Genomic DNA, 13,698 nt, shown 5'->3' with positions numbered 1-13,698 from the left:
ATTAGGCTGACACACAACAAGATGCTGAGCATGTTCACTCAGACCTAAGTGCCCCTGATTCAGTTAGGTTACTCTCAAATAAGAGCCAGTGTAGTATAATGGTTAGAGTGCCAGACTAGCACACAATAAACAAGAAAAGGGAATCCTCTCATTGCACTGTCATAAGAGTAAATTCCTATTGCATCTATTTACTTTCTCTCTTTGTAATATGTGGCTAGCACTGTCTGACCAATGAGGCTAAAAGTACATCCATTTCCCCAAACTTTTACAGAGGATTTGTGTTTAAGCAGACTTTGCTCTCTTGAAGTCAAATGCTTTTACTTTAAAGCCAAGAACTCTGTACAAAATGACTTGTTGCTCTGGCTGACCGTAGTGTGATTACTAAGTTACAAACTGAGAAATAAGAGTCCAGTGTGGTGCAGTGCCTTTAATGATGGGCTTGGACTGGGAATGTGAGGATTAGGGTTGCAAGCTTCGGGTCTGGAAACACCTGGAGATTTGAGGGTGGAGCCTGGGAGAATGGGGTTTAGGGAAGGGAGGGACATTGGTAGGGTCTAATGCCATGCAGATTACCTTCCAAAGCAGCCATTTTCTCCAGGAGAAGTAGAATAAATGTTTTAAATGAATAATAAATAAATAAGTGATTTATATAGTCTGAAGGTCAGTTGTATTTCCAGGAGATCACTAGCCCCCACCTGGAGGTTGGAAACCCTAGTCAGGATTAATATCTTTTTTTCATCTGAGAAGCTCACTGGATGACCTTAGACATTATAATCTCTCAATATCTGAAACAAATGTGTGCAAATGAAAAAAAGGGGAATGTATCCCTGCACTGAACCAATGAAGAGCAGAACACAAATGCAGCAACAGTTAAGCATATGACTTGTTGCTTTAGTATACCATTACTTTCTTCTTCAGTTTGTTATGCCAGGTACCTAAAGCACGGTTTGCCCCAAAGGAGGCAAAAGAGTTTGTGAGCAAATGCAGCTCTGTGGCATCCAACCCCAAATGCCCACGTTCCACTGACCAGGAGCTGTTGAAGCAACAATTGCAGCTTTCCAGCCTGGAACTAGCAGCCCTATTTGTAAGTGTGCACATTTCACAACACTTTTAAAGAAAAAAAGTTGGCGGAAAGTCCCCATATTCTAAATATAGACTTCCCGGATCAGTTTAATGCGTTGTGTAAATCATTTTTCAAAATGTTATTCTATTGGCAGACTATTCCCAAAGGGATGATATGTCCTGATAAAAGTAAGCGATGCTTTGGAGTTCTCAAGGATGCTTTCTACTGTTACCTTTTATAAACATCTTAAACAGAGAAGTTATCTTGCGCAGATAAAGCTAATTTTCTGTAGTGAGTGCCTTCTACTTTTTTCATTGATATTGTGAATGCAAGACTTCAGAGAAATTCAGCCCATTTCAAACCATCAATCCCTGTGACAGTTAGAATCTCCCTTCTGGTTACAATTTCTCTTCTCCTACACAAGCCAAGCCATTGCTCAAGAGTGTTTGATTACTTGAGAAGGAGCAGTAATGCAGTATCAGTGTGTAGATGGTCTGAGCAGCAGCCGCATGTTTTATTAACATGGCATTTGACAGCTGTTAACCGGTGAAATAAGAGACTGGTGTTCAATTTGACTAAAAAGAATACACTTGATCCTGCTCACATCAAGCCCTATTACTCACTAAGCTATCTATATTGAATTAGTAGGTTGGCAAGATGGGAGTGTGCTGTGATCTAGAAGACCTTTTGTAATGCAGAGATACATTCTATCAAATTGGGTTTCTATAAAGCCTTATAAGTCACTGTATATCTAAATGGCAGTTTAGCACTTAGTCATGCTGAAATTATGTTGTGGACATGTAAACAGGGTTGCCAGCTCCCACTGGAAAATTCTTGGAGATTTGGGGGTGGAGCTTGGGGAAGGTGGGGTTTGGAGAGGGGAGTGGCCTCAGCAGGGTATAATGCCATAGAGGCCATCCTCCAAAGCAGCCATTTTCTCCATGGGAACTGATTTCTGATACCTGGAGATCAGTTCTAATCCTGGGAGATCTCCAGGCCCCACCTAGAGGATGGCAACTCTATTCATACACCAGAAGGTGAAACATGACAAGCACACCGGGAAGCCATATTTTCTCCACGAATATGCTGTGCTTTCCTCATGGCAAAATCCTGCTTCTTTGGAAAGCTTGTAGGGCAGACCTCACCTTTTGGGGAGAGACTAGGTCAAGAAGCACATATTGCAGGTGGCAACAGTGATATGGAGATGACTGAGATGGACCTAGCTTGGTGGAGAATGAATTGCTGTCATTATCTTCACCAAACTAGTTTGGTTGATATGTCACTAGAACCTGAGAAGAGCTGAAGGATGCTTCTGGTTTGCTTTGATGGCCACAAGAGGGTTTTTTTTTTTAGTTGACCATGGTCTGTTCCTCACACTGCACACTCAGCCTGTAATGAGGTAATTTATTAACAATATCATCCCACCTTTGTGATGAGCTGAGTTTCAGTTAGTATCAGAAGATTCAGTATTTTTCTTGAGAAGACTGTATTTTTGTCTTTCCCCCTGTATTATCTTCTTGCTAATAGAAAAGTAGCACTGATGGGCTAAAGATTGGGAGAGAATCTTTCCCCCTTACATGCTTCATTTCACCTGACTGGTATGGTCCATCATCCCCAGCCTCCCCCGCCCCCACAGCCTCATTCCTGTTTCATTCTGCTGCATGTGAAGGGTTGTTGGCTTAAGCTTTGTGGTGGAAACAAGCCAAAGCAGCATACTAAGCCAATTATTAAAGGGACAATAAATAAGAAGAAAATGACTTCTGAGCCATACAAAAGAAGGCCAGTAATAAGTTACTTCATATCACTTAAGTAGACAAAAAATGGCAAAGTCCTTGTGAGGTCTGTTTCTAATTATTCACATCACATGCATCTTATCCTGTGCCATGGAACTTCATTGTTGTCCACTAACCACTCTGGGCTTGAATTCTTATCTTTCCTTGCGCCTCTACAGTATCCTCCATAAGGTCAAGCTGTGTAATTCCTGTGCCTTGTGAATGGCACTCTCTCCTCTGGAAGCAAAGTTTCCTGTGACCTCTATTTCCCTTGGTTCCAAGCTGGAACCAGCTCAAACTGCGTCTATCTATGTATGTGTTGTCGAGGAAGTAGCCTCTAGTTTGTGCAGTCCAAACATATACTTGTTCATTGTAGAAGCCTCATTTCTTTTCTGGAACGGTCTTGATTTAGCCAGCATGAAGACTGTAACTATATGCTATATAAGAAGCACATTTCCTCTAATAGTTTAACTCCTAAATTCAGTACCTGCTGTCTACCGGTGCCAGGGCATACAATAGAGTGGTCATAATGCACATTAACACTGACAGTCCTGGGCATATTGCAGTAACCTGCCAAAGTTCTTCATCATATAAACACATATGAAGTTGAAAACAATGGAGTCAGGGAGCATGTGAGAGACATAACTGATATTTGGAGAGAAGGAATCCACACCACTTTAATCCCCCCCAATAAATTAATGGGCAGTTCCCCTTGCTCAATACACTAGAGGAAAAGGATGCAACAGTACATTGGAAAAAAACGAGAAGCGTTTAGCGCCAGTAAAACAGATGCTACTTTCTGCGTTCTATAGGGATTTGCACAGAAATACATAATTATAGAGAAGGGAACATTCATTATAGGAGGAGAAAAAGTTAACTGAAATTCATAGGAATAATTTAATTGTACTTCTCTGTGGCCTTGTTTGCGATGGCAAAACGTGTTGCTTCCAGAAGGCAATTGTGATATATTGTGGTACAAAAAAGATACAAAATAGGAACGGCAGGCAGGGATTGCATTGGTTAATCATAGATGTTGTCACAGCTAATTGGCATGGTATCCAGTGTCATGTCCTCCATGAAAACATGGCTGTTGAAGCATGAATCTAGGATTCCATTTGTGGTGTTTTATTTTTTACAAAGGAAAAAAGTTACATATTTGAATGAAAATCTCACTGTGAGGTTTTGTTATACAATACAGGAGAAATGTCTTTGAACTGCATTATTAACTATAGATATAAACTTTATCTCATACTACTTTGTAAACTTTTATTTTCAATTAATATAGTCCACTGCTGTTGTGATTGCTCACTCATATTAATTCCTAACTAATATTTGTCTTGTATGTTTGTGGTGTAATGGTTGATTTGGAACATTTCCTGAATAGTAAAATAAAAATGATAGGTTAGAAGAGTTACTGTTTGATACATTGTCTGTCTTTTTTTCAGGAGATCCATGATTTATTAAAAGACTTTGAACTGAAGTATTGTTATGTGGACAAAAATAAAAGAACAGGTAATAACAATGGACATTAATAATTAATATAGATACAGTATTGGTAAATAATTGCAATATAGGTATGAAAGCAAAGTATACATGAAGTTAAATGGTGTCTGCAATATAAGTCACTCTGAATAAGTGTTCTTGTGAAACAAATGCATCTCTGTTGGAACTGCAAAATTAAAATGGTTAAGAAGATAGACTTGTTCCTAGTATGAACTCTGACGGTTACAGTTTTTCCTATTCTGGCTCGAGGGAGTCATCAAAAATTAGGAATCCTGCAATTGGTTTTCACAGCAATAAACCCGAGAATAAAATTTTGATGTAAAATGAAATGAAAGGCTATTTCCATGATACTTCATACAAGCTTTTCTCATCAAGAGATTACTTAAATATGCGAAGTAGCTACAAACAATAAATTGTACACCGATACTGCTCGAAGTCAGTTATTGCCATCTCGCTGGAGGCAGTTCACAATAACAGCTGAAAGTCATCAGCTGATGATATGTTGAATTATCATTATGCACTTTGTGTGTATTAGTCCCAGAGTAACAGAAGATTTTCTAAAAACAGGGAAGCAGTTTCCTATACATAGTCTTATTCTGACTTCAACACAACTTTGTACAGGTGTGTTTAGGAGACGTCTGTATTGAAAGCATCCCCCCTGTGTTTCTATGCAAGGACCATATTTATATTAGCAGTCACCAAGAGCATGGTTTCTGTAATTATTCAGAATGCATTGTCACTTCCAGGGGAATCTATTTTTATTGCTTACACCGATTTTCTTAAGAATATTTCAGTGTTTTATTATTAGAGCAAGATTTCTGATTATGTTGGAGTAGCCCTGAGCAGTCGTTTGTTTAACGCTGAGTTAGATTTGAGAGTTGCAATAATAAAGCATTATTCAGGTGTTCAGTTTTAATAAGGTGAGTACTGTTGACTGTGAATTACCTGTTTCTAGAGATGATTCTCATGTATATTTTGTGCAACAGTAGGAGTAAAAATAAATAATTTATAGTGTTTACCTGATAGTTACCTGTATTTATATGTATATTAAACCAGTGTTAGTGCTCCTGTGGTCCCTTTTTCCTCCTTCCCATCTCTGTAATTCTAGAAGATTCACGTATCATCCCCCAAACATTCTCTATTGTTGATGTGTGCTTAGCATGGCTCAGTCCAAAGCAAAGCGCCACGTGTACTGTTGGAGGTCATAGGTGACTTCTTATACTTGAGTGTTGTGGACAACTCCACGCGTGCAAAGTTGCGTGTTGCAGCAATGCGCGGGGATGCAGCGGCTTGTGTGAGATAACCATGTGTATCTTTGAAGTTCCTCATAAACAAAAGCTGGATGCCAGGCAATTGCCAGGTTCAGTTGTTTCCATTTTAAATTACCCCTGTGAATTTTCTCAGGTTTAATAAATATTTCATTAAAATTGAATTCCATACATTGCACATGCATTTCAGACACATCTGATATGTGAGTTGTGATTAAGGTACACTGAGATATCTAAATAGAATGTTAAAACAGTGTGTGTTCATGTACAGCTGGGCAGTAAAGAGGTAGGTTTGTAATAAACAATCACTGTGTAACCCCTCAACACAACTGATCTCTACGATCAAAGAGAGGAGTGTCAACTAACTTCAAAAACCACAAAGTAGTGGTTTAATATGGTTAAGAAGGGTTAATGCTTCTGAAGACATTGAAGTATTGCTGCTCCTTTTAAATCTCACCAAATTATTATTTGCTCTAACCTAGACAGCCCAGGCTAGCTTGAGCTCAGCAGCTAAGCAGGACAAGCCCTGGTTAGAGTTTGGGTGGGAGACCACCAAAGAAGACCAGGGTTGCTACACAGAGGCAGGCAATGGCAAGCCACCTCTGTTAAGTCTCTTGTCTTGAAAACCATATGGGATCCCTGACATTTCTTTCTTTCATTCTTTGGATATATAACGTGACCTAAGCTCCTTATTGGTTAGATATTTTTTTACAAGCCATTAATAAATTTCTCTCTTGGTTTGTTGTTCAACTTAACAAAAAAGCTTGACATAGTGGATGTAGACTAAAACCTTGTGTAAAGCAGCAGTTGTTAGATGAGATTACATTCTTCTGTACGTGTCTGAGTTGCTATAGCTTACTTTAAACCACTTTTTAAAAAGCATGGCTGTTATGTTTATCATTTATTTAGTAAACCTCTTGGACTTTGGGATTGTATAACCTCTGATTATTCAGGCTTGAAAGGAAATGTTAACATTCCCATTTCTCCATGGTGTCCTTTTACCACTCAATAGCACTTCTGCTTGAGCTTTGGTGTTCAGTAGAAACAGATGACTAATAGGCAATCTGGAATAATTTTTTTTCTGTTTTAAACAATAATCTTGCAATGAGAGCTTCCTGGAATTGAGTGTCAGGAAAAGGTTGTATTGAAATTTGATATGCCAGCAACGGCTTTAAAATGTTATGGTGTCCAGGCAGCGACCCCCCCCCCCCAACAGCATGGCAACTTTATGACAAGAGAAAATACAGAGAAAAAACCAAGTAGAGATGGGAAACAGTGAATAGATTATTCGATGCTGCTTCCACTTGTATGTTCAGTAGAGAATTTTTGTCACCTTTCTGTCCTAATGAGGGTACCCAAAGCCGCTGGCTATCAAACATAAAATAATAAAATAGTTCAAAACATATCATTTTAAAACAATAAAAGAGAATGCAAGTAAAAACAGTAAAGGATTCCAATAATTAAAAACAAACAAACAGCAGAAGTCAAAATTATAGAAGTCAAAGACATTCTATAATTTGTCCATCGAAAAACTCTTTTCATGAACCTCACTTCTGACAGAGCAAGCCTCTTTCCTTATTCAACCACTGTAAGCTGGTGAGTATGGAAGGAGGTGGTCTATCGGGTATGGTAGGCCGAAACCACCGAGGGCTGGCAATGAAGGATGCCAGCCAGTGGCTAGCAACTGGTGGGAGTCTGGGGAGGAGGGGACATGGGGGTGCCATCAACGCAATAGTGTTATGTTACTTCTAGGGGAAACCCAGAAGAGACATAATGCCTCTTTAGGAATTGCTGGGAAATCTATGGCAATCCATAGAGTTTCTGGCAATTCTTAGCGAGGCATGATGTCACTTCCAGGTTTTCCCAGAGGTGATGTTATCCTGCCATGCTGATGGAGATGTTTTAGTTTAGTTTCCTCCCACCTAATGACAGAGCAGCAGCAAGCAGAGGCTGCCAATGGGAGATCTGCCACCATACCAGGAGACTTGGCAATCCTGTTACCAGCACCTTGGACGGGACTTAACAGGCAATTGAAAAGCCGTGCACAGGCTTTATACATATATTTTAGCAGGTTCTGAGGACCCCACCATCTGTATTTTGTATCAGTGGAAGGTTCCACAAGCAATTCTATACAGAACATGTTGATGTAGTCGTCCAGTTAATTAAATAAAATTATCTAGCTCTGTTTGAGCTGCTAATAGCTCTGCTATTAGTATTTTACAATAGCCTTCAGGAAGCAAAGATTTCAGATGTGATTTAATTTTTTTAATTAGCATTGCTGTTGTTGTGATCATATAGTATAACTTTATAAAACTGAAAATCTATTGTTGTGATTGTCTTATGCCAACACAGTCAGTTTAGGGATTTTGATTGTACACAGGGATTCTTGGGATCACATCTGTTCCATGAGTGATTTCATGTCCTAACTTTCAATATCCTACCATATCTCATGATGATAATCTTGTGGAAAATAGCACTCTAATATTTGCCAAGGATCTTCTCAGATTCCCATACCTTATTGTCCCATCCTAACATGTAAATGATAGAGCAATCAAAAGATATCTCCCACTGAATGTACTAGGTCCATGTCATTCTTCATTCATTGTAAAACTGAAGTATTAAAAGCATAGATGAGATAGGGAAACCTAAGCAGAAATACATGAATCTTTGTTTTAACTGTGGGGATCTAAAGCTCTTCGTTGTGACCATTTGTGGTATGTTAAATTTGTAGCTGTTTGTCGGCCATACGTTTGGAGTTAACTGTGCAATCTTTTTCTTAACTGTCCTTTGCACATTTGGAAAAGTTTCTTGTTCTATATCACACAGAGCTTTACAGTTGTCAAATGTTTACTTAGCAATAACTAGGCAGCACAGTTAACTCCAGCCTCCTAGTGCCAATTTTTGACAAAGGAATATTATGATTGTGAAATGTAAATGTTCACATTGGTCCAATACTATCAGCAATAGTGCATCCAATTTACATTTTGTAATAGATATTGTTTGTTTTTCTGCTTTGGGGGCATCACAAAAGTTGGCCGTCCTGCTCTCTAGACCCTCTTGTGCTTTTCTTTAACCAAGACTCCTCCCAACTGACACTGCTACTAAAAGATAAATTATGGTAAATATGTTCCTCATTTTGCTCTTACAGCTTTTGTTACTCTCCTGAATGGGGAGCAAGCTCAGCATGCAATACAGCTGTTTCACCAACGATCCCTTCGTGGAAAAGAAATATCAGTGCAGCTCCAGCCAACAGATGCCCTCCTCTGTATTACCAACTTGCCCACCTCTTATACGTTACAAGAGTTTGAAGAATTGCTACGTCCCTACGGTAATATCGAGAGACACTTTTTGATTTACAGTGAATTCACTGGCTATTCCAAGGGCTATGGTTTTGTGGAATACATGAAAAAGGATTCTGCTGCTAAGGCTAGATTGGACCTTCTAGGAAAACAGTTAGATGGAAATGTCCTTTTTGCCCAGTGGATGGACATCAATCAGTTATCTCCAGACCATGTACATTCAAGGTGCCTTTGTGTGGAAGATCTCCCTACAGATTACACTGATGCAGACTATATCATGAAAACGTTCTCATCGAAATACAAACCTGTGTTTTGCCAGGTATGCAGAAATATACTTCAATTCAACAGCAGCATGGTCTTTCTACAGATATTATGGGTTGATTGTACAAATTGTGTGGATTCTTCCACATTCAACTTAATATGTTTAGATAATGAGTGATTTAGCTGCATTTATTATTGTTCCTGTAATAGTAGTAATAGGCCCAGTAACCAGCAGGCTACTTCCTACCACGTGACTTGCATGATTCACCCAGACCCAACTATTTGCTACTGTTCAACAGCAGCCACCACACGGAAGCCAGTATGGTTCAGCAGTTAGGGTTTGGGGCTAGGATCTGGGTAGGGTTGCCAGCTCTGGGTTGGAAAATACCTGGAGATTTTGGGGATGGAGCCTGAGGAGAGGATGGTTTGGGGAGGGGAGGGACTTCAGTGGGGTATAATGCCAGAGTCCACCTTCCAAAGCAGCCATTTTCTCCAGGTGAGCCGATCTCTGTTGCCTGGTGATCAGTTGTAATAGCAGGAGATCTTCAGCCACCACCTGGAGGTTGGCAACCCTAGATCTGGGAGACCCAGGTTTGAATCCCACTGCACAACTGGGCCCTGCCCAGCGTCTGGCACTGCACAAGTGGGCCCAGCTCGGTGGCTGGCAGTTACAAAAGTTTCCCCAGGGAGTGGCGGCCAAAGGAAGGGAAGAAGGAAAAGCTGAAGATGAGGGGCAGATAAAGGTAGGTTGACTGGTGGGTGAGAAGGAAGCAGGGAAAGGGTAGAGAGCATCTACCGTATATACCTGTGTATAAGCTGACCCGCGTATAAGCCGAGGTGCCTAATTTCTCCCCAAAAATGGGAAAAAATTAGGCACCCGCGTATAAGCCGAGGGTCGGCTTATAACCCCTCCCCCCCAGCAGGCTTACCTGGTGCGCAGGCAGGCGGCAGTGCCCCCCCCCCCCCCGCGGCCCAGGAGGCCCCGCAGGCCGCTCCTAGGCCGCTCCTCTTCCCATTGCTGCTGGAGGGTACTTATCTCATCTGAACTAAAGACAAACAAGTCACGTTGCTGCACTAAACTATTTTCTTGTGGGGTTGTACATGTTGTAAAGTGGTGAATTAGTGTCCTGAATGTTCAAGCTATTTAAAACAGCATGGTAATAATCTTGTGCAGAGTACAGCCTAAACCCACTTCAATCTATGTAGGATTGCACTGTAAAACGTATTAGTCCTACATCTTTGGACACAAAATTCCATGTTTTGAGAGGTGGAAAAGATGTTGTTCAACATATATGTTGAGAGATGTGTTAGACTCGTATTCTGTTTTCCCCTGCCTGTCATACCTTTCTTTAAACTGTCTGAATTTCCTGTCTCCCGATGCTGGAATACATTGGCCTTAGTTCTTTTAGTCATGGACTGTGTTTATACACAGATGTTGTTTTTCTAAACATTTATTCTAATATTGTTTATGCAAAGTTCCCTTGGGGGGGAAAGCTACATTACTTTTGACCTGAGCAAATATTCTTGTTAAAGGATATGTTAAGGGTTTTTTTTAGTTGCATTTCCCCATTTTTAGGTACTTATTGATAAGATTGCTCTTCTTATCAGACTTCTTTGCTGGGAGTTTTTGATCTATTGGGGTTAGATTTGCACAGGTGGATATTCTTACGTTTTTTTATTGTTCCAGAGTGATATCATAGGAAACAATGAGCAGAATGAACTCATGCAAAATCCCTTTAGGGCTTTGGAAATGACTTATGAGTATTGTATGACAGTCAAAATCACAAACTTTTTGTAAATATAGCCAGTTAAATTGATTTGCTTCACTTTATTGTTAATTCTAGAAGCACTGAGTGGAATGCCAGCATTTAACAAGTAATTCCTACTTTTCCTCAGCTGGTTAAGCTCTGACATCAAACTGATGCTGCCCATATCTTCCTTACAGGCTTTCCAGGCAATTCCTGGCATCCAGCAAGAGGGCTGCGGGTGGGGATATTGAGGGGGTGCCAGCTGCAGTGCCATATCACTTCCAGTATCACTACCAATTAAAAAAACCCACAAGCGACATAGAGTAGCTCTAGGAATTGCCAGAACCTCTATATTTTTACTATTCAGAGTGGTTTTACCACTCAGAGTGGCAGTGGGCAATGGGAGCAGGGGATCTCTCACCTCCGCCAGGGGAATGAGATCCCTACGTCCTTAAGGAGTAGACGTGAAAGTGAAAGCTACTAAATAACTGAAATTTCATGGCAGTGACCCAAAAAGAGCCTGTATGCTTTTGGGTGTGTGTGCCTCGTTAGCAACACAGAACTATTGAGCTTACAGAATTGCAAGTATTTTTGCAAGTAGGGTGTTTAAAAGCAAGTTGTGGTAGGTTTCAGAGAAGCCTGATGAAGAAGAACCTAAATCACCCAGCATACGTGCAAAGCAAATAGGCTTCTTGGATCACAGCCAGTAACTGAGGTGTCAAAACTAAATCATCAGTTGAGTGTTCACTACATTTCACAAATGTCCCAAGTACTGTTTTCCATGTGATTAAAAAAGATATCAATAAAACTGTATGTGGAAAAGTAATTACTATCCCTTTATTACATAAAAGAAAAATGAAGGAAAATGTGTCCTTGCTTGAAAATGAATTTCCAGTTTAATTCTGCACCTGAACTTTCCATAAAATAACTGTAAAATTTATCTCATAGCTCAGGTTCATCACAAGATTAGATGCAAAGGCAGTGGTAATTTAAGTAAGGTGCAGGTGGAGGGGTGTCTGTCATCTGCAAAATATTTGCATACTAAATTAAGCATTGAAGAAACGATCCATAGAGTTAATATGGATTTGGAAAGTCTAATGATTTTGTATGGGCAATTAATGGTTGTGTGTAAGAATATCCTGAAGTTTGAAAAACATTATAGAAAAATAGTACTTTATGCGTTGTGTTGTAAAATGTTCTTTTAGCTTGCTCAGGATGAAGATAGCTCTGTTGATGGCTTTGCAGTTATTGAGTATGAAACAGCAGAGCAGGCAGAGGAAGTACAGCAAAGTGCAGATGGCCTGACTATCAAAGGGAAGAGTGTGTGTGTATCTTATTGTGCTCCTGGAGCTCCAGGCCGAGGCACTCTTGCCACACTGATAGCAGCACAACGCATGGTAAGAGAGCTTTCTTCAGTTCCTTTCAAACTGCAACACCCATCCTTGCAACTTATTCTGTACCCAACATCAGGAGCAATTTGCGGTGGGTGGGGGGAATGGGAGGTTGAAAGAAAGGAGAATGCCATTCCTTGGAATAATTGTGGTTCATAGATACTACGAGTTCAGGATAGGGTTGCCAGGTCCCTCTTCACCACCGGTGGGAAGTTTTGGGGGTGGAGACTGATGAGGGTGGGGTTTGAGTAGGGGAGGGACTTCAATGCTGTAGAGTCCGATTGCCAAAACGGCCATTTTCTCCAGGTGAACTGATCTCTTTCTCCAGGTGAACTGAAGCTGTGGCTTCCTTTATTGAGTCCGGAGAGGGCGGATTAAAAATACAATAAATAAATATAATAATCTGAATAAATAAATGAGTCTGAGTCTGGAGTCAGGTTATTAGGATGTTTTTTTAACTTTACTAGTGTGATACTTCTCAAAGCCATTGGGTCATATGAGTAGTTTCATTTAAGTAAGGTACCGTATATACTCATGTATAAGCCAACCCGCGTATAAGCCGAGGTGCCTAATTTTACCCCAAAAATGGGGAAAAATTAGGCACCCGTGTATAAGCCGAAGGCCCCGCTGGCCGCTCCCAGGCCGCAGAGAAGCACAGGGGGGGCGGCGGGGGCGGCCGCGGGCCCTGCCTGCGCGCAGGAAGGCCCCGCTGGCCGCTCCCAGGCCGCAGAGAAGGCGTGCGGGATGGCGGCGGCAAGTTCCCCCTCTCTCCCCCCTCCCCCTCCCCCTCCCCCCGCCTACCGTATTGACCTGCGTATAAGCCGAGTTGGCTTTTTTCAGCCCTTTTTTTGGGCTGAAAAACTCGGCTTATACGCGAGTATATATGGTAAGCAACTTTTGTTTTACTGAATATTCTATTTTCTTTATGCTGGGTCTCATTTTTATATGCCTTCTTCGTTGAAGATGAGGAATAACAGAAAGGGATTGCTCCCAGAGCCAAATGCAGCGCAGATTATGAAAAGTTTAAATACCCCAGCAATGTTACAAATGTTACTGCAGCCCCAGCTACGTGGATGTGCTAACAAACTTGGTAAGCTTTTTTTTTTTTTAAATGCTCTGAAGTTGAATCTCCGCCTTAATGATTTAGTAACATAATACCTTTATATTAGAAAACTATAAGAAATCAGAGCAAACATATGCATATCAATTTTTCCTAGTCAGATGTCTTATTATTGTTATTATTGACGGCTCTTGTTTGTAAGTCAAAAATTGCTAAAATCGCTCATTTATTAACTGTCAATTTAATGTCCGGAATCTACCTGCAAGCTCTAATATTATGAGATGGGGAAATTTTGTTTACATTTTTTCTACACATGATGCATAATTGTAGTCA

The 13,698-nt window shown here is 40.5% G+C and overlaps 1 protein-coding gene across 1 annotated transcript in view; it reads left to right on the top strand.

Annotated features, from left to right (window-relative positions):
* Positions 1-13,698, top strand: part of RAVER2 (ribonucleoprotein, PTB binding 2) — a 43,898-nt gene that overhangs the window by 12,643 nt on the left and 17,557 nt on the right. Inside the window, exons 2-5 of the mRNA XM_056845461.1 lie at positions 4,281-4,347; positions 8,755-9,224; positions 12,120-12,311; positions 13,269-13,395. Of these exons, the coding sequence (XP_056701439.1) occupies positions 4,281-4,347; positions 8,755-9,224; positions 12,120-12,311; positions 13,269-13,395 (856 nt within the window). The remainder of the gene's footprint in view (positions 1-4,280; positions 4,348-8,754; positions 9,225-12,119; positions 12,312-13,268; positions 13,396-13,698) is intronic.

Source organism: Euleptes europaea, chromosome 2, assembly GCF_029931775.1.
Source record: "Euleptes europaea isolate rEulEur1 chromosome 2, rEulEur1.hap1, whole genome shotgun sequence".
Lineage (NCBI taxonomy): Eukaryota > Metazoa > Chordata > Lepidosauria > Squamata > Sphaerodactylidae > Euleptes > Euleptes europaea.
The sequence above is the reverse complement of the archived record's forward strand: the minus strand, read 5'-3'. Positions and strand labels throughout refer to the sequence as shown.